Source organism: Pristis pectinata, chromosome 24 (assembly GCF_009764475.1).
Source record: "Pristis pectinata isolate sPriPec2 chromosome 24, sPriPec2.1.pri, whole genome shotgun sequence".
Taxonomy (NCBI): domain Eukaryota; kingdom Metazoa; phylum Chordata; class Chondrichthyes; order Rhinopristiformes; family Pristidae; genus Pristis; species Pristis pectinata.
The window spans coordinates 14801531-14826335 of NC_067428.1; the positions used below are offsets into that span (position 1 = coordinate 14801531).

At 41.1% G+C, this 24805-nt stretch overlaps 1 protein-coding gene across 1 annotated transcript in view; it reads left to right on the top strand.

Moving 5' to 3' along the window:
* Positions 1–24805, top strand: part of slc1a6 (solute carrier family 1 member 6) — a 59242-nt gene that overhangs the window by 16838 nt on the left and 17599 nt on the right. The window contains exons 4-5 of the mRNA XM_052037637.1: positions 17452–17656; positions 19860–19902. Of these exons, the coding sequence (XP_051893597.1) occupies positions 17452–17656; positions 19860–19902 (248 nt within the window). The remainder of the gene's footprint in view (positions 1–17451; positions 17657–19859; positions 19903–24805) is intronic.

Here is a 24805-nt window from a genome sequence, read left to right on the forward strand (position 1 = left end):
CAAGTAACAGAGTAGATAGCTCGCTGGCTTTGTGACAGATTACAGAGAATGGAAGAAAGGGGTAGCTGTACAACAGTGGAAGAAGATGCATCATGATCTTCAACTGTGCAGAGACCATTGTTGTTCACCAGTTACAATAATGCAGTCTCTAAATTTGCAGATGATACTAAATTGGGAGTTAGTCAATAATGAGGAGGACTGCAAAAATATGACAGGAGGAAATTATTAAACATGCAGAAATTGAAAATAATCGGCAAATGAAGTTCAACAAATATAACGGTGAGATTGTAGGTTTTGTTAGGAGGAATCAGGAGATTGCTTATGACTTAGAAGGTGAAAGTCTAGATGGGGTAAAGGGACAAAAGAATCTTGGAGTACAAATGTAACAACTGTAGAAAGTTACACAACAGATTAGCAAGGCATAAAAGAAGGAAACCAGGTACCTTACCTAGAGGGATAGAATTGAAAAATAGGAAAGATTTGCTAAATCTACATTGAAACCTGGTTAGACCAGATTTAGAGTACTTTGAACAATTTTGTTCACCATATTATGAATTTAAAAACTCTGGGACGGACTCAGAGAAGATTCATAAGGATGATACCAAAACCACAAGGCTCTGCGTACCAGGAAGCAATGAACAAACCTGAGAAAACAAGGCTGGGAGATGACCTAATAGACATCTTTAAAATTATAAAGGCTTGAATAGAGTGAATGCAAAGAGAATGTTTGTCCGTGGGCAAGAGTATAAAAAGCCACAATTGATGTAAGGTAGGCATCACAAAATCCAAAATGGAATTCAGAGAAAACTTCCATACCTAAAGAATGGGGAGAATGTGGACTCAATACCACAGGGAGTGGTTAGGGTGAGTAGTGCAGATGCATTTAAGGGTAGGCTGGACAACCATATGAGGGAAAAAAGAATAGAGGGTTACACTGATAGAGTTAAATGTGGGAAGACAGGAGGGACTTGAGTGAAGCATAAATGCCAGCATGGAGTGGTTGAATAAATGGCCAGTTTCTGTTCTGTATATCCCATAGAATGTGTTTTCAGATGATGTTACCAAAAGGTAACATGCAGATGAGTAAAAGAAAGGAAAATAGAAAAGATTATCAAGGCATACCAGAGACCACAGTATGGGCTAATAGCTAGCCAGCATTGAATTCAATGAGCTACCCTATTGTTCTCTTTTTGTCATCTTGCCTAAGGTATCATCTTGGCTCAGTGGTGGCATTTTCACATCTGAATTGATGCGATTTTTGAGAGGTTGGTCACACGTATTCTACAAAGAAAAAAGTGGCTATGCGCAGAAAAGCAGGTCATCACACAAGATACAACTCCTCTCCTGTGAGATTTAGAGGAATACACCATTACTTATATCTTAGTTGTTACAGCTGACATCAATGTAGTCCATGTAAGTAGAAGAGGTTTCTGGTTGTTGTTCAAAGAGGCCTTTCTGTTTACTGGGGGGCCCACAAATGCTCTGTTGTTTCTCCGGATGTCCATCTCCATCAGTACAATGTTTAAGTTATTATTAGAGGAAAAGGGTGCCCATCTCCAAGTCCATTGCACCCGCCTTCCAAAGTCCATGAATTTCCTTACATCACTACCTCTCTTAGAGGTCCAGCCACAATATCTCATGATGCAAGTTCATTCACAATGATTCACTCAGCTCTCATACAATGAAATGCTAATTATGTTCTCAAATATAAATTACATTCCAGGCCGATTGAGCTGGTAATCTAGACCAAATTTGCAGTGGAATAGGACCAACAGCTGAGCATAGTTGGTCAGATCAGTCCTGATTTACAAGGATCCATCCCCAATCCATCCCCAAGACAGCATTTGTCTTGGAGTCTCTTTTGGCCCAGAATACATGTCAGTAGCAATCTGTGTCTGCTGGTGACTTCCCAAGAAAGTTTATATTTAGTTGATGTGGTTCCTCCATCCAGAACATGTGTTCCAGAGCCAGCTCCATGAGTTGCACAGAGTTTCTGCTCATTGGCACAATCTCTGCAAAGTGATCCCATCACCTGGCACCAGAATAAAGCCAGTGCCACAAGTGCTGGAAAATACCTGACAAGAGGTCACTAACCTGAAATGCTAACTCTGTTTCTCTTTCCACAGATGCTGTCTGACCTGCTGTGTATCGCCAGCCTCCTCTGTTTTTATTTCAGATTTTCAGGATGTGTTTCTTTTTATTTTCATTTCCTGGAAAATACCTTGACAGTTTAGGCCAAGTCACCTTCACTGGTCCTAGCCAGAACTTTCTAAACTGCCTATACTAATGATCAGAAACATTTAAAAAACATTGAAATTATTCAACCTGATAAAAAAAATTACATTCTTAAAATTATAAAAAACACCCTAAAATCATTTTAAAACACTTATAACATTTTTAAACAATAAATTAACTAAAAGTTACCTTGTAGCCGCTACCTTGGTGCTAGTGTACATAGGTTCTCCATCCTAACTGGTACGGAGTTGCTAGATATTCAGACTCCCTAAGGAGTTGGAGAGCCATAAGGAAAACAGTGACTAGTAGTTGACAGCAACTTCAGGTGCACAGAAATACAGAGTAATGTATTATACAAAGTAATGTCAGCTAACACTGGTAGTTTTGCTCGTATTTCTCCAGAAAATAGAGGGGAATGTAACCACACTGCAGCTCACACAGATCCAGGTCAGTGGCTAAGAAGAGTGGACCCTTCCATGTGACATTGTATCTGCTGAGGTGTCAGAAGTTTGAACCAGAATCACAGAAGTAGGGCAACAGAGGGCAGTGTAAGCCCCAGGACCCACTGATACAGCTTGAGTGCCAACTCCCAACCACAGCTCCAGCCTTAAACAACAATGACAGTAGAGATTGAGAAAAAAAAATTGACAAAAATAAATCGGGTCTTGCTAAAACTAGAACTTAAGGTCAAGAGCCAGCTTGAGACAAGACCCAGTGTGTCAACATAGTCCCCCATACTACAAAGCTGGCCCATAGGCAAAGCCATAAAAAGCACTGCCACTGGCAATACCATGCCCCGTATTTTTTTTACATGGCTTGTATCCTTCTTTATCATTTTGTAAAGGCCAATGCCTATACATAGCAGACTTTGCTTTGTGACGTTGTATGCACTGTGGTGTCAGAGGTTTGAGTCAGGATTGTGCACCTCAGAGGGTTAGGATGAAACAAAATAGGTCCATCAGTTACAATGAATGCAAGATATCATTATTCAAAGCATGGCAGGATAGTTGTTCCCAATATCACATGCAGCATTTGCCCTACGATATACACAAACCAATTAGTTGGTTATTTATTTCAGAGGCCTTGTTGTGCAAAAGTTTGCTGTACCTCTTCTTACACAGCAGAAGAATAATTAGTTGGCCATTCATTGCTCTGGGGATGTCCTGAGGACATGAGAGGTACTTGCTGAATGCAAGTTCTTTCTTTGCTTACCAGTGCAACTCTCAAACAAGAAAGGAGTTCTTACACCTCACTGTTTTCTTTTCTGTTTCTAAATAGTCATCTTGTAGGAAAGAATGAAAAACTTTACTGCTTTTCTATTCTTTCCACAATAGCATCATAGCGTGGAGAGAGGCACTGTCACTGTGGTTAGCTCAACCAATTGGAATAATTTTTTCAGGCTCACAAAAGAAAGCAAATGTAACAAATAACTAGCAGATCCATCAGGGCATTTTGTGATAGGGCAGGCATCATCCCAAGTGCTGTACAAAATTCCCTGCATCTGATAAATTGAGCTCAGGGTTCTAAGCTTCGGTGGAAAATAAAAACTGCAAAGTTTTGCACTGAATGTGGTAAATGTATTAAATCATTTTTTTCTTGTTAAGTATACTTATCTGCACTGTATTGAAAATATTTTATTCCAAAAGTTGGTGGGTAGTCAACAATTTCAGTTGGGCAGCACTGCTTCAGGAAGGATCAGTGTTTCAAAGCAATTGTATTGTATAATTTAGGCACTCTGCTAACAATCAAATGTGACAAAGCAACACATCTAGCAGCTGTTCTGAGGCAGTTTGTTAACCAGCAGACCACAGGGTAAGTTTTATTATCAAAAGATTCTAAATGTAATTGATAAAATTCTGGCTTTTTCCCAACATTCTGAACTCAGATGAAAACTATTTCCATAACCACATCCATTTCTCCTTTGAACCAAAACTTGGCGAAGATATTGAGATGTCACTGGATCAACAAATATTCTTTAACCACCATTCTTTATGTCAGGAACTAATAGGCTGTCCTGATCTCTTCCAAATGGAGTAATTACCATAATGCTTAGACTAAAACTAATAGGCATATTTACAAATCAAATAGTTTGCACGGAAACAAAAGGCACACAGCAAATAACTAGTTGTGAAAGGCTTTCAAAGTATTTAAATGCCCAGATTTCTTATTCAAGATTAATTCAAGTTTCTTTTAAATACATCTCAAAGGAAAACATTACTTATCTGTGACCCCTTTGATGTTGCCAGAAGCTGCCTTCACTGGAATGAGTAAAAAGAACAAAGTTCAGCTGCAACATCCAAAGTGATGGTGGTGGTGCCCTCATAAACAACCTTGTGCACATTGATGCAAGCTCCCTGGCTACCTTAAAGAAGTCCAAATAACAGTTTCTATTTTCAAGATTTATTTGAGTGTGAAAAAAACATGATGTGCTTCAGTCAAACAGTGCAATTAATGTAATAAAATGTCCCAACGTGCACCAGGATTGCACCTTAGTTCAGAGGTGATCCGATTTTTAGGTGTCCATAACTTCCCAGCTCCAATTTCTGACCCACTTCTTTCATCATGATCATTGGTGCTGACAATACAGTCACTTCGGTATCTGTGTGCTTCTAATTTCCACAAGTTATCCCTGATTTACTTCAACGTTTTATGATATTCTGTCCTGTCTCTCTGATTTGTGGCTTCACTATTGTGAAAGTACCACCACTTGCAGGTTCCCCTCCAGGTCTCTAACAACACTGGAAATATATTGTTCTTTCAGCATCACTGGAACTCTCTAATAATGTGGGAGCAGCTTCATCAGAAGGATTGCAGCAGTTCAAGAAAGTGGCTTTCTGCCACCTTCTCAAGGACAATTAGGAATGAATATAAAATGCTTTGCCAGTGAGGCCCACATCCCATAAAATGAATGTAAAATATTCTTTCCCCTTGTCTTTAGTTTTCTGCATTTACCTTCCATGTTTTGTTAGTTTAAAATCATTCTTCACTGATCAATTTTCCTGTCTGTAAGGACACTGGTACCAATTCAAGTTAAGTCATCCAGTTTAAATCGCTTCCTGTTGCCTCTGGCATTCATATCCTCAGAAGCCATGGCACTCCCCTCTGATATACTGTGGATGAGATTTACTGACGCATATAATCTGTCTCTTACTCACTAGTGCAGCTCATGAAACACTTGTGGTTAGGCAAGCAGATAGATCCTGCTACAGAGTGTTTATTTACGTTTGTACCAGCTATTAGATGCTGCTGTACTTTGAGTTGTTTAAGCACTTAACCAATTTAGTTATCATTCACTGGTGTATAATGGTAAACTTTCGAACAATTTGGCATAGAAACAACATGGGACTCTTAATTGCTTCTCCATCTCAGCAACAGTTTATCTCCATCACCCATCAGCACAGATCAGTAGAGACACAATTGGCTGCAGATGCTGTAATCTGGAGCAAAAAACTGAGATCAATAAACTAAACATTCTCCTACTTCTTACGTAACTTGGTTTTCATTTTTGAGTACAGGATTTTGAAGACAGGATGCAAATCCTTCTCTTTCACTCTTTCTCCTTCTAACACACACTTTCATCCTCTCTTTTTCTCTCTCTGTTTCCCCCTTTTCCTGAGGAATGCCAATAAATTACTCTGTTGTTTTTGCTTTAGCAATAGAAAGTTGTCAGTGTGCCTGGGGTGAATGCCAATTCTCTTCTTACCATCCCCTGGGAATGTTTACTGAAGAACACAGTAGTGTGGAAATGTTTTCCTGGCAGGAACCCAGAACCTCACAAAACAATTAGTCTTTTGTGGAAGAGCTTTTTGCAGCCTAAAACCTTGCCTGTCCTCAATCAGATGTACAGAATTCTTTGTTCGAAGGGATAATTAACATTCGGAGAGTCAGCAGCAATTACACTAATCAGGGCTGGACTGATAAATATTTCATTCATAAGAATCAGGTTTAATTTGAATCATATATGGCTGTGATATGCCAAGTGCTTGCTGGTTTGGTAGCCATGCTGACCTAATGTTATGAAGTAATCTTCTTTTAACCCTTCTGACATTAATAGAAGAGATAAACACCAAATTATTTTTTTGCCAAATGTATCCAAATGCTTATAATAATGCTGGTTGCATGTTGTTTATGAGAGGCTGTTATAGAATTGTCACAACTGCGTCCTATGGGTATGAGTTCTGGGCTCTACTTATCAGCAGGTTTACCATCAGAAGTACAGTACACTCACTTATGTTATGCCACCAAGTCGAACCAGCTTCCCATGGTGATCTCTACAGAAGAGAGCAAAAACATCTATGAGGGTCAGTTTTTGTTGGATTGCCTGATTGCCAGATTAACAGCAGGTTGGTGATACTAGCAGGTGGTCCCTCCTTCATAAATTAGGTGGATCTCCATCTGTTTTCTGGTTGCCTTACTGCTGCTGAGAAGGGTGGAAATAAGATTTAGGCAGATGAAGGACTGAAAAAAAAAGCAAGATTTGGAGAAAGCAGTAGAGGAAGAGCTAAGATATGAACATTAACTAGCTTCAATTCTAGAAGGAAGAGAAGGATTAAGGTTGGTGGGCAAGGCAGCTGTTCTCAGACTTTCTAACAGATCAGTTGATAAATTATTGGCAAATTTAAGATCAAGGAGGGACAGGACTTGCTTTAACAACCAAGCAGTATTACAGATATTTAGGTCTATTAGGAGGAAAGAATGTAGTGTTTCTTCTTTAGTGTTTCTCTTCTATAAATGTTCTATATATTGTCCAAATAGTTAATAGTTGATTACTTCACAACAGCAGTCATCTAGCCATTTGGCACTTCTGATTGAAAGCCCCATGAGTGATTACAACAGGATATATGGAGGGAGGTAGTGCAGTTCAAACAGCAACGTACCGCCAGGAACGTTTCAATATCCCCATGTGACTGGCCAAAGTATTTGATACTCTGAATATACATGAACTAAAACTACAATAAATAGGATACATCTCCAAGCTCCCATGGTTTCACAATATAACAACAGATGGGTGAATAATCAGAAGGTCTCTCACAACCCACTCACAATGATCTTCCCTACCATTTCCTTGTGCCTTAGTCTGTGACTTAAGGTACCGGTTAATATTGTTAAAGTGAAACATTAAGCGACAGCTCTCTGATCTACACCACAAAGCATTTGGCAGGTACCTGGATGACAGTGACTTGCATCAAGTTTCTGAAGACATTTTGTTTGTATTTCTTTTGGTGTGTGTACCATTTAACATTTTTTGTAAGCATATTAGAATATAATGGGCTTTTGGAAAAGCATTTTCCTTCATGGGTGGATGGTCTTATTGGCAGTCTCACTCTGGCAAGAAGAGCAGAGAGACAGCTGCAGGAGGATGGAACAAACAAAACTGCTTCCGTCTAAATCCTTGCTGCTGCCAACCACTTGGCCTTTCTGACCACAGTAGGGAGTACCAATGACCCCAGGCAGTCTGTAGTTCTTGCTTACATTAAACAAGTGATGAATACTGACAATTGGGTGAAAATATTTTATGTATTTCATATTTCCCCGATTTCCTTGTGACGTAGAAGAAATCTATTTGGCCCATCGAATCCATGACAACTCTCAAGGGAATCCTCTCAGTCTCATTCCCCCCACTTATTTCCCTGTAGCCTTGCTGATTCTTGTTACTGACCCATTGCGATGTGAGAAGAATGCAGAGCATCCAGTGGAAACCCACACAGTCACAAGGAAAACATGCAAACTGCATATAGATAGCTCCAGAGGTCAGGATCGAACCTAGGTCACTGGAGCTGTGAGGCAGCAGTGCTAACTGGTGCACCACAATGCCCCACTTAAGAAATACTGCAATCATGTGCAACCGAGAGAGACTAGACAGTTTGGGTCTACATTCCTGGGAGTTTAGAAGGATGAGGGGTGACCTTATTCAAACATACAGTATAAGATCCTAAGGGAGCCTGACAGGGTTGATGTTGAGATGTACTTACTAGTGGGAAAGTCACAAATAAGGGGACATAGTGACAAAATAAGGGTCCAGTCATTTAAAACTGAAGTGTGTAGAAATTCCTTCTTTCAGAGGGCAGTGAATCTCTGAACCTCTCTGACCCCAAGAGTGGTGGAGGCCAGATCATTAGAAATATTTAGGGTGGAGATAGATAAGTATTTGAAAGATTGAGGAACTTAGGGCAATGGGGAACTGGCACAGGAGAGGAGTTGAGACCAGCGTGATAATATTGAACGTCAGAGCAGGCTTGAGGGGCCTGGTGACCTGCACTTGCTCCTATTCTTTTGTGTCCTTGTGAGGGGGGTGAAGAACAATGAGAGACGCAGTGCTGTCTATAGTCAGAGCACTTTGACAGAAGGTTATGGAAGAAAAACCGATGCATAGAGGAACGATTCCTTCTTGCTCTGGTAATCTCCTTTCATGTTCTTTGCCAGCAAAAAGGATGGATTGTGTAGACTGTGTCATGTTGAAGACACCTGAGTTTATTTTGCTGAAATGCCCAGGATAAACGAAGGTTGCAGCAAGTGTGGCAAGGAAGAATACTGAGGACAATAGCAGAGTTCTAAATGCAAATGGAAGGATGTCATGGAACTATCCCGATGTGATTGGAAGAGAAGTGTGGGAAGCAGAGAAGGGAATTGACTGATGATGCTGGAAGGAAAGTAGGAGAGTCTAATAATGTGTAGGAAGTCCCATGATTTGACTGCATGGTTGCTGTGCTGGAGTTCAAACTTGTGTGGTCTGGATCAATAGTCTAGGCCTTTGGATCCGGTAACTAAACCACAGTACTACCATACCCTTAAATGATGCTACCAACTGTGCCATGGCTAGCAGATCATACTGTGGTAATATAATTTTATAACAACCTGAATCTACAAGTTCTCCTCAATGCCAAATCTGACTCCTCCATATGTTAGAAGGCTTTGTGAGTTGCAGGGCTTCCGTCCCACATCAGTTTAGATTTCAGAGATGATCTTTAGCATGTTATAGGCTACATTCACTGCGGGGGCCCTCTGCTTTCCATTATTATTCATCATTTATTAATTTACAGATGTGAGCATTGCTGGCAAGGCCAGTGTGAAATACTCAGGGCTAGTGAGCCATCTTCTTGAACCACTTCAATCCTTCTGGTGATAGCATTGTTGGACAGGGAGTCACAGGATTTTGACGCAGCAGTAATGAAGGAACAGCAATATATCCACACTTTAGGAACCTACTACTGACTTGGAGGAGAATTTGCAGGTGGTGGTATTTCCATGCATCTGCTCCTCTGGACCTTCTCGGTGGTTGAGATAGAGGGATTAGGACATGCTATGGGGCTGCATTTTAAATGGTACACATGGCAACAGTAAATTGCCAGTGAAAGAGGGGTCAAATATTTAATATGGCAGATGGAGTGCCAATCAAGCAAGCTACCTTATTTTCAGTTGTCTCAAATTTCTTGAGTGTTACTGAAGCTGCACACATCCATAAATGGAATTAGTTGAAGACTTGCTTCTGTGATAGAGTTATAGTGATAAAGCACAGAAACAGGCCCTTCAGCCTATTGAATCCACGTCAACAGTCATCTCCACACAACTGGAGAGCACTCCTAACTTCTACCTTGTAGATGGTGAAAAGCTTTGAGGAATCGGGAGGTGAGTCACTTGCCGTAGAAAACCCAGCTTCTGCCCTTCTCTTGTAGCCACAATATTTAAGGGGCTGCCCAGATAGGTTTCTGCTGAGTGGTGTATATGGTGGGGAATTAATGATCTTATTCCCATTGAATTTCAAGGGTAGAAATTTAGTCTCTTGAGCCAGTCTTGGTGAAACCCAACTAGACATTGGTGAGTGGGTTATTTGAGAGTAATTGCAGTTGGCGGCACAGTTGACGACACTTTTCATCACTTTGTTGCAGATTGCAAGTAGACAAATTCAGTAGTATGAGCCAGGTTGGATTTGTCCTTTTTGTGGATAAGGTATCCCTTAGTTATTTTCCACATTGTAACCCTACTGGTAGGGATTGGCTAGGCATTGCTAATTCTGAAGCCTGTCTTCTGTATTGTCTCTAAGGTGCTGCCCAATCCCTAAGCCCTTGCTGTACCCACTGCTCCCAATGGTGTCCTGATATCATGCTGAATAAATTGAATTAGTTGAAGACTTGCTTCTGTGATAGAGTTATAGTGATACAGCCCAGAAACAGGCTCTTTGGCCTACTGAGTCCATGTCAACAATCATCTCCCCCCACATTCTACTACTCAACTGCACACTAAGAATAATTTACAATGGCTACTTTACCTACCAAGCCACACATCTGTGGGATGTTGGATGAAACTGGTGCACCCAGAAGAAACCCATGCAGTCAAAGGGAGAATGTTCAAACCAGAGGTTGCTGAAGCTGTGATGTAGCAGCTCTACTAGCTGCGCCACTGTACTATCCTGTTGTTGGGGATCTCAAGGCAAAGGCAAGAAAGATTGTACACTTAACAATCCAGGCTGAAGACAATTACAATTCCATCAGCCTTGTCTTTAGAGAATATCTCTCATTGTTGAGTATGGGGATGTTCTCGAAGCCTCCCATCTCATTTGCTGTGTAATTGTCCACCATCATCCACTACCAGATGTGGTAGCATCCTATCTGTTAGTTGTGGGATTGTTTTGCTTTGTCCACTGCATGTCGTTTCTCCAAGTTTACTCTATATGTAACCCTGCATCGCAGCTTTTCCAGATTGATACCTCATTCAGTAGATACTCAGGTGCTACAGCATACCCTTCTGCACTCCTCAATGAACTAAGGATGGTCCTCTGACCTGACTGTAATGGTAGAGTGGGGGATGCATCGGGACATGAGATTACAGATTGTGGTAGAATACAATTTGGCTGCTGCTGATGCGCAACAGCACCTCATAGAATATTGTGTAGACTCCAGGTTAACATATAAAGTGATATTGCTTTTCTTTATGATGGAGGTTCAGTGTGAGGGCACATTGCTGACAAGTTGTCGAATGTTGGTTACACAGTGAGAACAAAGTGGATGGGAATGGAAAATATGTTTCTTAAACTACACTGACACACCTAAAATAAAACAGAAAATACTGGAAACACTCAGCAGGTCAGGCAGCATCTATGGAAAAGGAAACAGAGTTAATGATGAAGACCAGTCATTAAATCTGTTTTTATTTAAAATTTCCAACATCTGCAGTTGTTTTTTGATTTTCATTGACGCAAGACATACTTGCTGCCTTGTACCTTTCCTGCCTTGGTGAGATCATTACGATTCTTAACATGGAATTGCCATGTGGTTGCCATTGTTTCATTCTGATCTTCCCGATTACCACTTCCCCCAGACACAAACATTTCCCCACCCTCTCGTCTTTATTTGGTAATTGATCCATAGAACTTGGAGCTTTTTGTTATGCTCCAAGGCATGCTGTTCTTTGTCTGACTATTCAAAGTCTAAACCCCCAGCTGTTAAATAAGCTATTTGCCCATGTAAATACTTCAAAGCACCAGATTTCCCATGCCTCCTAGCAGTAAGTAATGCTAAAAGAGCTGGTGTTCTGTCCTTAATAGTATAATGACTCTATTCCCCAAAGGTTTACCAGAGTCAGAATGGGGTCTGTCCTGACCTACTTCAAGCAGGAACCCTGCTGAATCATAGCATCCAGTTCCAAATATTTGGCTTTATTACAAATGTGAGTGTTAGCATTACACTCCAAAAGACTGTCACTATTACAGATTATTGCAGAACTCCAAGTTCACAATATTTTTATGTTCCAAAGAAAATAGATAGGAGGAATAAAATATTAGTTGGTGATATGGTGGGTAGACAGGGTGGGAGGGGGTGTGGGGTCGTGGAAAATAGGGACTGCTGATAGCATTGTGGTTAGGTTACTGGTCTAATAATCCAAGGCTGCACTAACAATCTGGCAAAAAGTTCAAATCCCATTCTGGCTCCTGGGAAATTTAAATATAATAAATAAACCTGGAGTAGGGAATTAGGACCAGTAATACTGGATTGTTGTAAAAGTAATCCTAAACCAAAAAACTGCAGATGTTGGAAATCTGAAATAAAAACAGAGAATTCTGGAAATGCTCAGCAGGCAGGCGACATCTGTGGAGAGAGAAACAGAGTTAATGTTTCGGACCGATCTCCTTGGCACCACAGGGATCATCTCACAGGAGGCATGCAAGGACTCATCATCAGACTTCAGAGAGAGCCACACTTTTATCTAAATTCTCAGCTGAACAATAGCCAAGCAGGCCACACTTCACCAAGGTAGCCTTCGCTCACATCTATGATCTCAGAAAACCACAACTACAAGTTTACACGCATGACTGTGGCCTGCTCTCACTGTGCAAGCCTGCACACTCTTGTTCCTAGTCTCAGGACCGGCCATTCCATCCTGCATTTGCTGGTATATGCCACATCTCATAGTTTGTTGTTCACTACCGTGTTAAAGTCACTGACAGTCTCTGCTTTACAAAACCACACCATTTATTCCTATAGGAGCATGCAGAATGGCAAAGGCATCTACATCACCACAGACTTCTCCAAGGTGCAGGCATTCAGTGAATGTACTCATATGTCCTCATAGGGAGGACTTTGGCAACTTCAAGGCAAGTGCACTTGGCTGTAGCAATTTAGAGTCTTGTCATGTAACTAACAATCCCATATTAGAAGAGACATCTTCTTTCTTAATGAAAAATCCACTGCCCCTATAGTTTTCAATGCCTTATTTTGAAAATGTGGAATTGGAACCATAGTCTCAGTGCTCACCTTACAAAGAGGGCATCCTTTCTGCCAGTGATGTGATCTTAGGGTCAGTAAACCTAGAACCCAGGAATCACTGAGACAGCCACGGTGAAGTAAACAGCACTCTCTAGTAGCTGGCAGAGTGCTGTGCTGTTGTGTGCATGTGCTTTTAAGGGATGACATGAACTGTCAGCCGCACATCTAAGTGCAGGCAACAGCAGGAAATATGATCAATAATGCCTGTTGTTCCTGAACCAATGTTGCATTGGGCAAGGGAGCTCAACAATGAGTTTTGTGATCTTTTAAGGGCTTTTTAAAACCTGTTAGGAAGCTATGTAAATAATATTTAAACACCCAAAAAATGATGCAGGTGAATTTTTAGGCCAATAAGTGTAAAACCACACTGCTCATCCACTGTCAAGACATTTCCAGCCTAGTTGAACCTGTAATGTTCTCCTCGTTAACATTTGGGTCTTAAGTCAAAATGGAGAGAATTGCTCCATAGACTAGTCATAGGCTAAGAATCGGACCTCTCAACCAACATCGTAATTGCTGGGAATATCCTTTCCCTCTGGCAGGACAGACCATTGAAGGTCAGAGAGTCACAGGGACATACATCACAGAAACAGGCCCTTCAGCCCATCGAGTCTGAACCAACCGTCAACCACCCATTTACAATAATCCTACATTAATCCTTTTATTATTCTCCTCACATTTTCATCAACTCCCCCCCGGAGTTTACCACTCACCCACATACTAAGGGCAATTTGCAGTGGCCAATTAACCTACCAGCTTGCATGTCACTGAGATGTGTTTGGAAACTGGAGCACCCAGAGAATGTACAAACTCCACATAGACAGCATCAAGGTTAGGATTGAACCCGGGTCTCTGCTGCTATGTGGCAGCATCTCTACTAGTCACACCACTGTGCTAGACCCTATGGGTGATGATGGGGGTATGGTACACAAGGGAGGATTTGGCCTTAGAGAAACCTCACCATTGATTTGTAACCCTATGCATGATTATCATCCATCTCCCATCATGAGCTGATGATCAGTACTCCTCCACATTGAAAACTTCTACTAGGAAGCAGCACTGAGGGCAGCAAATGCAGTGCAGAACTTAAATTCATTGCTGAGAGTGGCTGTAGGACCTCTACTGACTGAGCTAATGGATCCCTAAAAGGCATGGCTGCCAGACCAAACAGATGGCAGGTGTGAGAGGGACATCTCAAGGGAAAGACCTTCTTGACTCACAAATCAGAAGTGACCATACCTGAAATGTTAACTCTTTCTCCTTCCACAGATGCTGCCTAACCTGCTCAGTGATCCCAGCATTTTCTGTTTTTATTTCAGATTCCCAGCATCTGCAGTATTTTTTATTTTATTTTCTATTGTATACAGTTTCTGTTTCCCTACACTTATAATAGAGGGAGTGCAGCAAAGATTCATTAGACTTATCCCAGGGATGGTGTTAGATATATGAGGAGAGATTGAATATACTTGGCCTGAATTCTACAGAATTTAGAAGAATGAGAGGAGATCCTATAGAAACCTACAAAATTCTTACAGGGCTTAACAGGCAAGATGCAGTGAGGATGTTTCCCTGGCTGAGAGGTGTTAAAACAGGAGTCACCGTCTCAGAACAAGGTGCAGGCTACTTGGAACTGAGGTGATGAGAAATTTCTTCACTCAGAGGGTGGTGAATCTTTTCGAACGTGGAGGGCTGTGGAGGCTCAATCAATGAATTCATTCAAAACAGAGATCTATAAATTTCAGGATATTAAGGAAATCAAGGGATATGGGGAGAGTGCAGTAAAATGTTGTTGAAGTGGAAGATCAACAGTGATCTTGATGAATGGCAGAACAGTTGTGAAAGGCCAAATGACCTACTCCTATTCCTTATGTTCTTATTGCAGGCACATTTTTTTGGTCCCATTTTCAATACCATGAGTTCCCAAAAAAACAAGAGAAATAGGTACATGGAAACACAATTCCCTCCAAATCATGCATCATACTGACTTATAAATATATTGCCATCACTGTATTAAAATCCAATGACTCACTGACGAACTGCACTGTCTGAGTGCTGTCACCACACACACTGTAGAAGTTCAAGAAAGAGCCTCATGACATTTTCTTAAGGATGAGTAGAGATGGCAATAAGTCCTGGGCCTACCAGTGGCAGCCATATCCCAAAAAGAAAATATTAAAAAGTGAGTGTTGGCTATTAGCCTTTTGGCTATTATTGCAGAGGGGAGTGCTATTTTGTTGAGAATAAGTTGTAACTTGGCTTACGGGTAAAACAAAATGAGATGTTCATTGTAAGTGTTATATCAAGGTGAAGAGGTGCACAGTGGATGCCTAGAACTCATTGATGAGTGTGCCTAATTTCTAATGTACCTTTCATCATTTTGATTCAGAAACTCAAGGCAACTTTACCAAATTTTTGGATGATACTTCACTGACAGAGTCAATGGAATCAGAAGCAACTCAGAAGCTGTATATTGAGTGGGATAAAATATGTACGTTGCAGAACAATGGCAGATTAAATTAATTATGGATATTATTATGCATAAGGTAAAATAAGTGGCACATTACTGCATGAATGTTGTTAGAATTGCTAAAAAGAAAGCAGAAAGAAATCTTGGTGGAGACTTTTCACTTTTTGAAGTGAGTGGAATTGAAAATTGTCTGCGCCATAAACAGGTGACTGATCTGCTACTGCTTGTTGTCTGTGCAGCAGTAAAAGTGAAAGTTCACCCTTAGGAGTCTTTGTGGACTCAGTTTTCAACAGAGCAGAGATTGAAGAAGCCAGTCTCCATCGTTGCAAGTGCAGAAGCCATGACTTTATCTTCCCATTTATCTTTCCTTGATTCCATCCTAATCCTGCATTTGGTGATTTGAATAACTGGGGCAGGCACCTTTGCCATATTGCTTCACTGGGTGTCTAGAATTTCAGACAGGCAGTTTATGGATCCTTCGATAGAAAGGTTACTTTTCCGTCTTAAGTGTTTCAGCTCAAAAAATACTGACCAATTTTGATATATCTCTGGTCTTCTGCTCTCCAAACAACAATTAATCAGGTCCAAAAATGAGGAAGATTGACATATGCTTTCAAGGCTATACCAATTCTATCACTAACTCTCTAAAACCATCAGTATAATGACACTATTTAAAATTAGACGATTCATATTCTTTGTTTTGCAGGTTTCATGAAAAAGGTATGGACATGAACTGTGAAGACTGAATGGATAAAACATTTAGAGATTGGTGAACTGTGGCTTGACTAAAATGACAGTGGTTGTCAGAGGCTGCCAATAAAGCTCGCATGGTATAGAAATTCAAGGCAGGAATCTGATGTGAAGTTTTTTTTTTAAATACTGCTCATGAAGGAACTATTTACAGACTATGTGGAAAGAGTTAGGTAATGGGACTAAGAGTAATGGACTACTAGAAACCAGATAGCCTCCTTTGTGCTCAAGCAATTCCATGATTCTATGAATTCTAAAGTGGCTTGTGGCATATCCGCATGTTAAAGGTTCAGCATTAATGCAACTTGTTGTGGTGGTCCTTCTCACTGCTGGGTAATTCTGTGCCCTCTATTAATGCCATTTCATGTCTGCAGCTGGCTTCTAGCACTACCAATAATCTCTGAGTGGTAGTGCTAGGTAAGAGAGCTGCCTTTGGAGGCACTGAAAAGCAGAAAAAAATCCAAGTAAAGCCTTTGAAACTTGTACAACTTACTGGGTGCACATTACATGATATAATTTTGACTTTGATTTTGATATATTCTGCTACACTTCTCCCATCTAGCCTCTTTCATTTCCTCCTCTTAATAAAACAGGAGGTGAGTGATTGCTGTTCGAAGATCATTTTGACAATGTGAAATATAATAAGCTATGTTAGGCGATTAAATAGCAAGTGATACACTTTGTGAAGCTTCAGAGATGAAAAGCTAAACAAAAATTGTTTTACTGGGAAAATTCAGGAAAATTGCAGGAAGATGGTTTCCATCCCTGAGGCTACAGATTAGCCATTGGATGTGCAAGAAGTGCACCTATAGAGTGCAAGTTCATGCCATTCATAAAATCAGATTATGTTAAGAAAATTAAGTCAGTACGCATTAGAGACTGGTTAGTGGGAACCAAGGGGAGGTGTTATTGTAAACAGAGAAACACAGTACTAGCCCATCTCTGACAGAATGTTAAGGGTAGTATGTATGAAAGCAGTATGACAACATTCAAATTATGTTACAATAGAGATTTAATTACAAAGGGCTACAGTAAAGAAGAATTCTGACATTAAGCAGGGTGTTTTAGATATAAGAGATTTGTTAAATATTGAGTTCTCTATGATGAGCAAGATGCAGAAGATCACAGTGGAAGTAATAATGTAGTGTCATTATTGACATATCTGCTCTGTAACATGTTCGCTCACTTTCCCTGGCAGGACAGTCTTCAACTGATTTCTCTTTACTTTTTATTGGTTAGGAATGGCAGCTCTGGACAGCAAAGCATCTGGTAAAATGGGAATTCGAGCGGTGGTTTTCTACATGATCACTACTATCATAGCTGTGTTCATTGGAATTGTCATGGTAATGATCATCCACCCTGGGAAAGGATCAAAAGTTGACCTACATCGGGAGGGAAAGATTGAGCAGGTGCAGGCAGCTGATGCTTTCATGGATCTAATCAGGTCAGTGAGGCTCAAAATGAAAAGTAATGTTGTGCAATAATCAGATAAATATCAAAGCAGTGGATTAGGTGACCTTTTATCACAAGGAGGTGGTGTTAAATTACTGAATAAACTCAAGGTTTGAATGGCTTACTCCTGTTTCTATGCTTCTGTGAAAGGAATCAGGGATCGTATCTATTCTGTCCTTTTGGTGCCAACTTTTGGTCTTTGAGAAATTCAACAGTAGAGGAGCCAAGTATTTGAAGCACTAAACTCCTTTCCATTGTCATGGCTTAGCAGGAGGCTAGAATAGCAGAAGCCTGGCTTTCCCGGAAATCCCACTGGTTCTGCTCAGTGTATGAGCACTGTGATTCCTTCTTGAAAGTCTTTTCTTCTGCATAAAACAAATGTAACTGCACCATGGCAGTGTTTTCATCACAGTTCAAGAAGGCTGCTCCCAACCATCTTCTGAAGAGTAACATGGGAAATGAATTATGGCCTTACCAGTGTTGTTCACTTCACCCACACTGCCGCAATACCCACAGAAATTCAAATAAAAATGATGTACAAAACTAATTGTTCATTGCAACAAAGGTATTTCATGAAGCAGTTGATCCAAAAGAATCAATTTGCTGTTTGGGAAGCCACACCATAAAAGAACACACAGCAAGTTAACTTTGTGTCATGGAAAACTTTGGCGAGACCAGCCCATGCCAAATCTACAGGAACAAGGATGTAGTGTGGCAAGAAGCTTAATGTCAAGTTTAATGTAAAGTTCAGTGAATGCATCATTAAATTCCAAACCTCACCCATCTACAAACACCACCTTCACCACTGACCTTACAAATTGCTCCATGCATGTCCAGGAGTGCTGGACTTCAGATGACATTGCACATGTTGGTACCACTCACTGGTACAATACAAATCTCTCTACAATGGCAAGGCTGTGATCCATCAGGTTACTCTGCTGGAGGAAATCTTGCTGACCATCATCATTGGCACCATTGGAGTCTATGGATGATTGAAGATTACCATGTGTCTTCAAATCTAATTCCCTTCTAATATCCCACTCCTTTCTCATCAACACTTCTCCTGATTTAACAGCTGTAGATGATGTTAGCTTGTACCTCTCCTCTCCTTTCACCATGACCCAACTTTGAGCATTGCTCCTTTTGCATAGTTAAAAACTGCCATCTGGTCAGGCAACAGAAGAATGAGGGAGCATTCTGGAGATCCTGGAGTGAAGTCGGGACCATGTGGTTAGAAGGTAGCCTTTCATCCCATTAGCCACTGTTTAATCTGGTGTTGTGGCTCAAAGGCAGAAGGCAGTGCGGACTATTGCAAGGTGACAGAGCCAGGATTCTTCCCTGGTTATCTGGCGTTGATCTTCATGACCTTCTGCTCCTGGCCGGCAATCAGTTGGACATTCTGGAAGTGAAATCCCTTGTGGTTCCAGATGTTCTGGGAGTTTTCATATGCTGCTCTCATGATGACTTGAGCATCGTCAGTGCACCTCCAATGCCTGTTACTATCTTTCAAGAGAGAAGGAGATGGAATTGGTTGTCATGTAGTAGGGAACTTCCATGGCTTCCCTAATAGTGTGGTTTGATATAACTTGTGAGAGATTGCTGATGTATTCTGCACCAACCTGCAAAGACCCAGACCATAATGGCCACTGCAACCTTCATTGCCACTGGCTTTGTGACTGCCGTACAGCTGAAGAGTGTGATTCTATCTCCATCATTATTTCTTCTATCACCCTAAATTCTTTTCCAGCATTACTTCTCATTGAGGGGTGCACAAAGGAGAGTTGCTCCCTTGTAAATCGAGCTGCCCACTGAGGGCCCTTCATTTTCTTCTCCTTCCAACAGATAGCTCTGCTCTGCAGGTCCTGTTCTTTCTTGCTCAAGACCAAGAGGAATAGCTACTGAAAAGTTTCAGGACATTTTGTGTACTCATCAGGAATAATTTATCAGCAATTTTTTGTTTTTTTTTGTTTATCAAGCACTATGTGAATGACATTCAAATGAAAATGATATATGTCTATAACCTTCTCAATGATAGCTCCAAAGTATCTTGATCTAACTGTCCGAAGCAGCAACACAATGCTTATCTGTTCTATTGATTTAAAGTATGAGGTATCAGCACACTTGCACAGCCTAGATCCAAATATAGTTGATGAACTATTGTCATTGTACTAATTCTCCCCCTTTATATTCTGCAGGAATATGTTCCCACCCAATCTAGTAGAGGCTTGCTTCAAGCAGGTGAGTAGTTCCTAATCAAAAGTATCAATTTTAAGCCTTGTTTATAAATAACTAACAACACAATGGGGAGAATCATCAGATGAGGTGCCAACTTGGTGAAGCTACAACACAGACTGACCCCTGGAACCAGCATGCCTTCAACGGAACTAAATGATCTCAGAATGAATGGATCAAATCAAAATGCTGCAATCCTGCCACATTCAGTTATATAGAATAGTGAGCAGTTAAACAACTAATAAGAAGAGGGAGATGGATGAACATCCCCATACTCAGTGACGATGGATCCAGTGACGATGACAACAACATTTGCAACCATCTTCAACCAAAAAGGCCAAATAAACAATCCATCTTGTTCTTCTAATTTGTCCACCAGCAGCTCAGATTTTCACGATTCAAATTCACTCCATGTAGAATCATAGAGTTGTACAACACAGAAATGGGCCCTTTGTCCCACCACACCCAAGCCAACCTTCTTATCCGTCTGCACGAATCCTATTTGCCTGCATTAGGTCTGGTTCCTTCTGTGCTTTGCCTATTCAAGTGTCCATCTAAATGTCTCTTAAACATAGTGGTTGTTACCCAATTCCACCACTTCCTCTGGTAGCAAGTTCGAGATTTTAAAAAAAAAACTTACCCTCAAATCTAAAAACTTCCTCTCACCATAACCTTCTTGTTTTTGATACCACTACCATGGGTCATCAGTCCATCTCAGTCACAGGACAGCTACAGGAATTCCTCAGGGTAGAGTCCTTACCCTAACCATCTTTAGCTGTTTCATCCTTGACTGTTCCCTCTATTATAAAGTCAAACTGGGCTGTTTGCTGACAATTGTGCACTATTTAATTAAACAGTAATTCTTCAGATAATGGACCAGACCACGGCCACATGCAGCAAGACCCAGAGAACATCTAAGTTTGGTCTCACATGGCAAGTAATATTTATGCCAAGCAAGTGCCGGGCAATGACCATCTGCATCAAGAGTCTGATCTTCTCCCTTTGATAATCAATCACATTGTTGAACTCCCCTTCATCAATTTCTTGGCGATCACCATTAATCAGAAGTATCAGGTCCAGTCACATAAGTACAAAGGCTACAAGAGCAGCTCACATCCTCCTTCCTGAAGCCTCTCCACCATTGTAAAGGCATTGAGTCAGTAGGGGATTGGATTTCTGTCCACTGCCTGGATGAGTTCAGCTCCAACAATATTCTAAAATTATATATTAACACTCATTTGTTCCCTCACCAGTGCATTGTGCAGCAAAATGTATTTACAAGATGTACTGTAGCCAACTTATAATTTCCACACCTTAAACAGACAAGGGCGATAAGCAGATGTGACCACCTACCTCCAAGTTCCCTACCAGGTCACTCACCCTCCTGGGAATGTGTTGTTGATTTTTCTTCACTGCTGAGTCAAAATTCTCGAACTCGCTACCGAGGTGGAAGTACCTTCACCACACCTGCAGGTTCATGACGATGACTCACCACCACCTTCTCAAGTGCAATTAAACATGATAAATAAATGCTGACTTTAACAGTGCTGCCCACAGCCCATTAATGGACGAAAGGCAGGCCAGAGCAGAATCTAATGTCATACACTGAGTATTGCTCCCACTGAAGTTTATGAAAGATCACAAAAATCTTCCAACTACATATATTTGATCCTGTGAGGGCATCGATTACATTCAGAAAAATTCTTTGCTAGCCTCATTGGTGGCTGAACTTCTTAAAAAAAAATATCCTTTTGTTGTACTGTCCTAGGATCCTTGATCTCTGTTGAAGCAGCACAGTGTTACTACAGTTTTGATGACAATGGATCAAGGATAGACCCTATGGCATAATGGGCCCATTCTAAGTATGCAAATTAAAGTAATTCTCCTAATTTGCAGCACAATCTTCAGTATACTGATTTAGGCAGATTTACAGCTGTTCTGCTGGTAATTGGAATTTGGGTCATAAATGGTCTTGACAGCACTAAAAAGTCAGCAGAAACTATAGTTATCAGTGAGTTGATGCACTCTTCTGCTGGACCTCAGCCTTCAGGTGCTTATAGAGCTGTTTCTTTTCCTTGGAGGAACGGTGAAGCTTCTAATCCAAGGACATCTTGAATTTTCAATCAAATCAATCCCAGCATTTTCTTGTAGAGAAGCTGTGAGTCTCTTTACACTTGCTAACCATGGTGAACTTCAAGGCAGTCAATGTGTGGCACCTTTTGGTTAGGAGTGGTCAGACTATCTGTGAGGTACTGTCTGAGAACTATTTCTGTAAAGTCCTTGAGACCTCCAACATGAAGTTTTTTTGTTTCTGTTGCTGCTGTTGTTTTATGGCCACACTGATGGAAAAAAAACGAGTGGATTTATTGGTGGTCAATTCAAAAGTTATTGGTACCTGTCCTGGCACAGGTAATGTGGACAGACTTTCCGTCACTCACTTGGATAATGTCATACTCTGTCAGGTGCCAGTGTTTGGATTGGGGGTGCTGCCATGAAGTCTTAGTGCTTGCAGTTAAGACAAGTTTGTGCTTTGGTGGAGTTAGCTTTCCCTACTCTCTTCTTGCAAATCACACCTCTCTAGAGGATTAGATATTTTCAAACCCTTACATTAAAGTCATCCAGGAGGATCAGCTTGTCTCCCTCTGGGATGAGGCCACTTTTTTTCAGGGTCAGCGTATCATCATTGTAACTTCCAGTGTTGCCGATGACTATAGTATGTTGGTCCCATGCCAGAATGAGAGAGAGGGTCATGACATGTTCAGCTATCCCACAAGGAGAGTAGGTGAGATATCAGACCAGTTCATCCTTAATGGCAAAGCCCCTTCTATATGAAAATGGACCCATCACATTGTTCTTGGAATTGGTTACCTCCTGCCCACCGTGCCTCACTCAGGCCAGTGACATCAATATCAAAACATGTGAGTTCCCATTATATCATAGCAGAGCAATGTTCACCCCTGTTGTTGTTGGGCCTGTCCATGATAGTCCTGACCTTCCAGTTCTCAGACTTCACACTGAGAAGTGGAAGTTTCCAGTGAATGACTTCTGTTAATGTGGGATGACCGATGCACATCAGCTACCACACTAGCTCAACAGTACAAGTCACTGTGGTAGTCATGGTTTAATGTGTCACGATTAGTGCTAACCAAGGAGAATGACACAGTAGAATCCACAACTTGTGTTCATGCAATTTTGAATTTTCACCAGTTGAAAACAAAGCGAAAGATTTATCCCCTAGAAATAGGTTTGCACCAGGTTTTGGTGCAGTGATTCAGTGTTGTGTTAAATTGGGGATAACCAAAAACAAAATTGCAGAATTGGACCTGACTTTAAGAAGTAGTTATTGTGATTTACTCTCCTTAGAAAGCATTAAACCCAACCCATGTGGCTGCCATGAGGTGAGCAGAAGATGGGGTGGAGGGGAGGGCAGAAACTGGGGCAGGAAGGAGAATGTAGAGGTGGGAGAGAGGTTTAGGAGATCAGTGATACTGGGTTCCCTATGCTTTGAAGCAGCTTAATTGTGACACCATAGCCTATCACACTACTCTGTGGCAATCATCAGGCCATGGTGCTGCTTGCCAGCAGATGAAGGAAAACAAGAGGCATGGACTAATAGTACATGGGTCCCCTCAAAAGATGGAGCAGGTTGATTGTGTCCCATGCCATAAGTGAGACCACTGACAGTGGTAGCATCAGGACCCAGAGCATCTGTGGCCTGAAGGCACAGTCTGTGCTCAGGGCTAGCTTACTTATTACATGGCAGAAGGAACCTTTTGGCTCATCAAGTCCACACTGGCTCCCAACTGAGCAATCACATCAGTTCGATTCCCCCTTATGTCCCTGTAGCCCTGAAACTTATTCTCTCAGACATCCCCCATCAAACTCCCTCTTTTGATTCTAGTTTTTCAGGGGTACCTCATGGAATTGCGACATCTTTGGGTTTTAACAAGGGCCCCAGGGCAGACTGCGAATAGGCAACTAATGCTATGCCTGTGAATGTTCCAATTTAAGCTCAGTGCACCTTGTCATTATTACTTTTAAACCATCATCAACAACTTTCCTTTTGAAGGAGCCTCAGTGAGCAGAAAGATCATATTATAAAGAGACACAAGAAATTCTGCAGATGCTGGAATCTGGAGCAAAACACACAAAAAGTGCTGGAGGAACTCAGCAGGTCAGGCAGCATTTATGGAGGGAAATAAACAGTTGACATTTTGGGTCAAGACCCTTCATCAGGACATATTATAAAGTGTCAGGTAGGGATGTGGTGAATGGTTTTGGAAGAGATAATATATCCTTCCTTTAAAGTAGCTGCCATCAGCACACTGGAACTATGCTTAACAAAGGAGAGCAAGTGCTCCTATGGATCATTCTCTTCAACAAGTAAAAGACCTCAAAATTTGCCCAGACAAGAAGCAGCAAACTGTAACACATGGCATGATAACAAGGCATCCGGAATAGTGTGAAAGCCGGAAAGAGTGACAACAGTATAGCTCTGTGGTGTGGCTTCATACAGAAGTATACAACTTGCATTGAATGAGAACAGAATTTTTCTGCAATGGCCTGGAAGGTCCAACATTCATCTTTGGAAATATCCTGAAAAAATAAGGGTGCTTCATGCATCCAGTCAAACAAGAATTGAAGTAGTGTTCCAGCCCATTTTACCACCAATTATTGATGATGCAGCCACTGTGTTTATTGATCCTTACTACCATTCACATCTGAAGCCATTTCCAGGAAGAACTAATGTCAATGTTGGCCTAATATTATTACAAAATAAGATTAGGCTAGAATATTAATGGTTGAAGTAACTCGGCAGCAACCAAAATATAGATCAGTCCTGTACTAGATGAATGATGAACAGTCTCCAGAAGGTACATGACCTGCCAGTCTTCCTGTGTTCCAACAT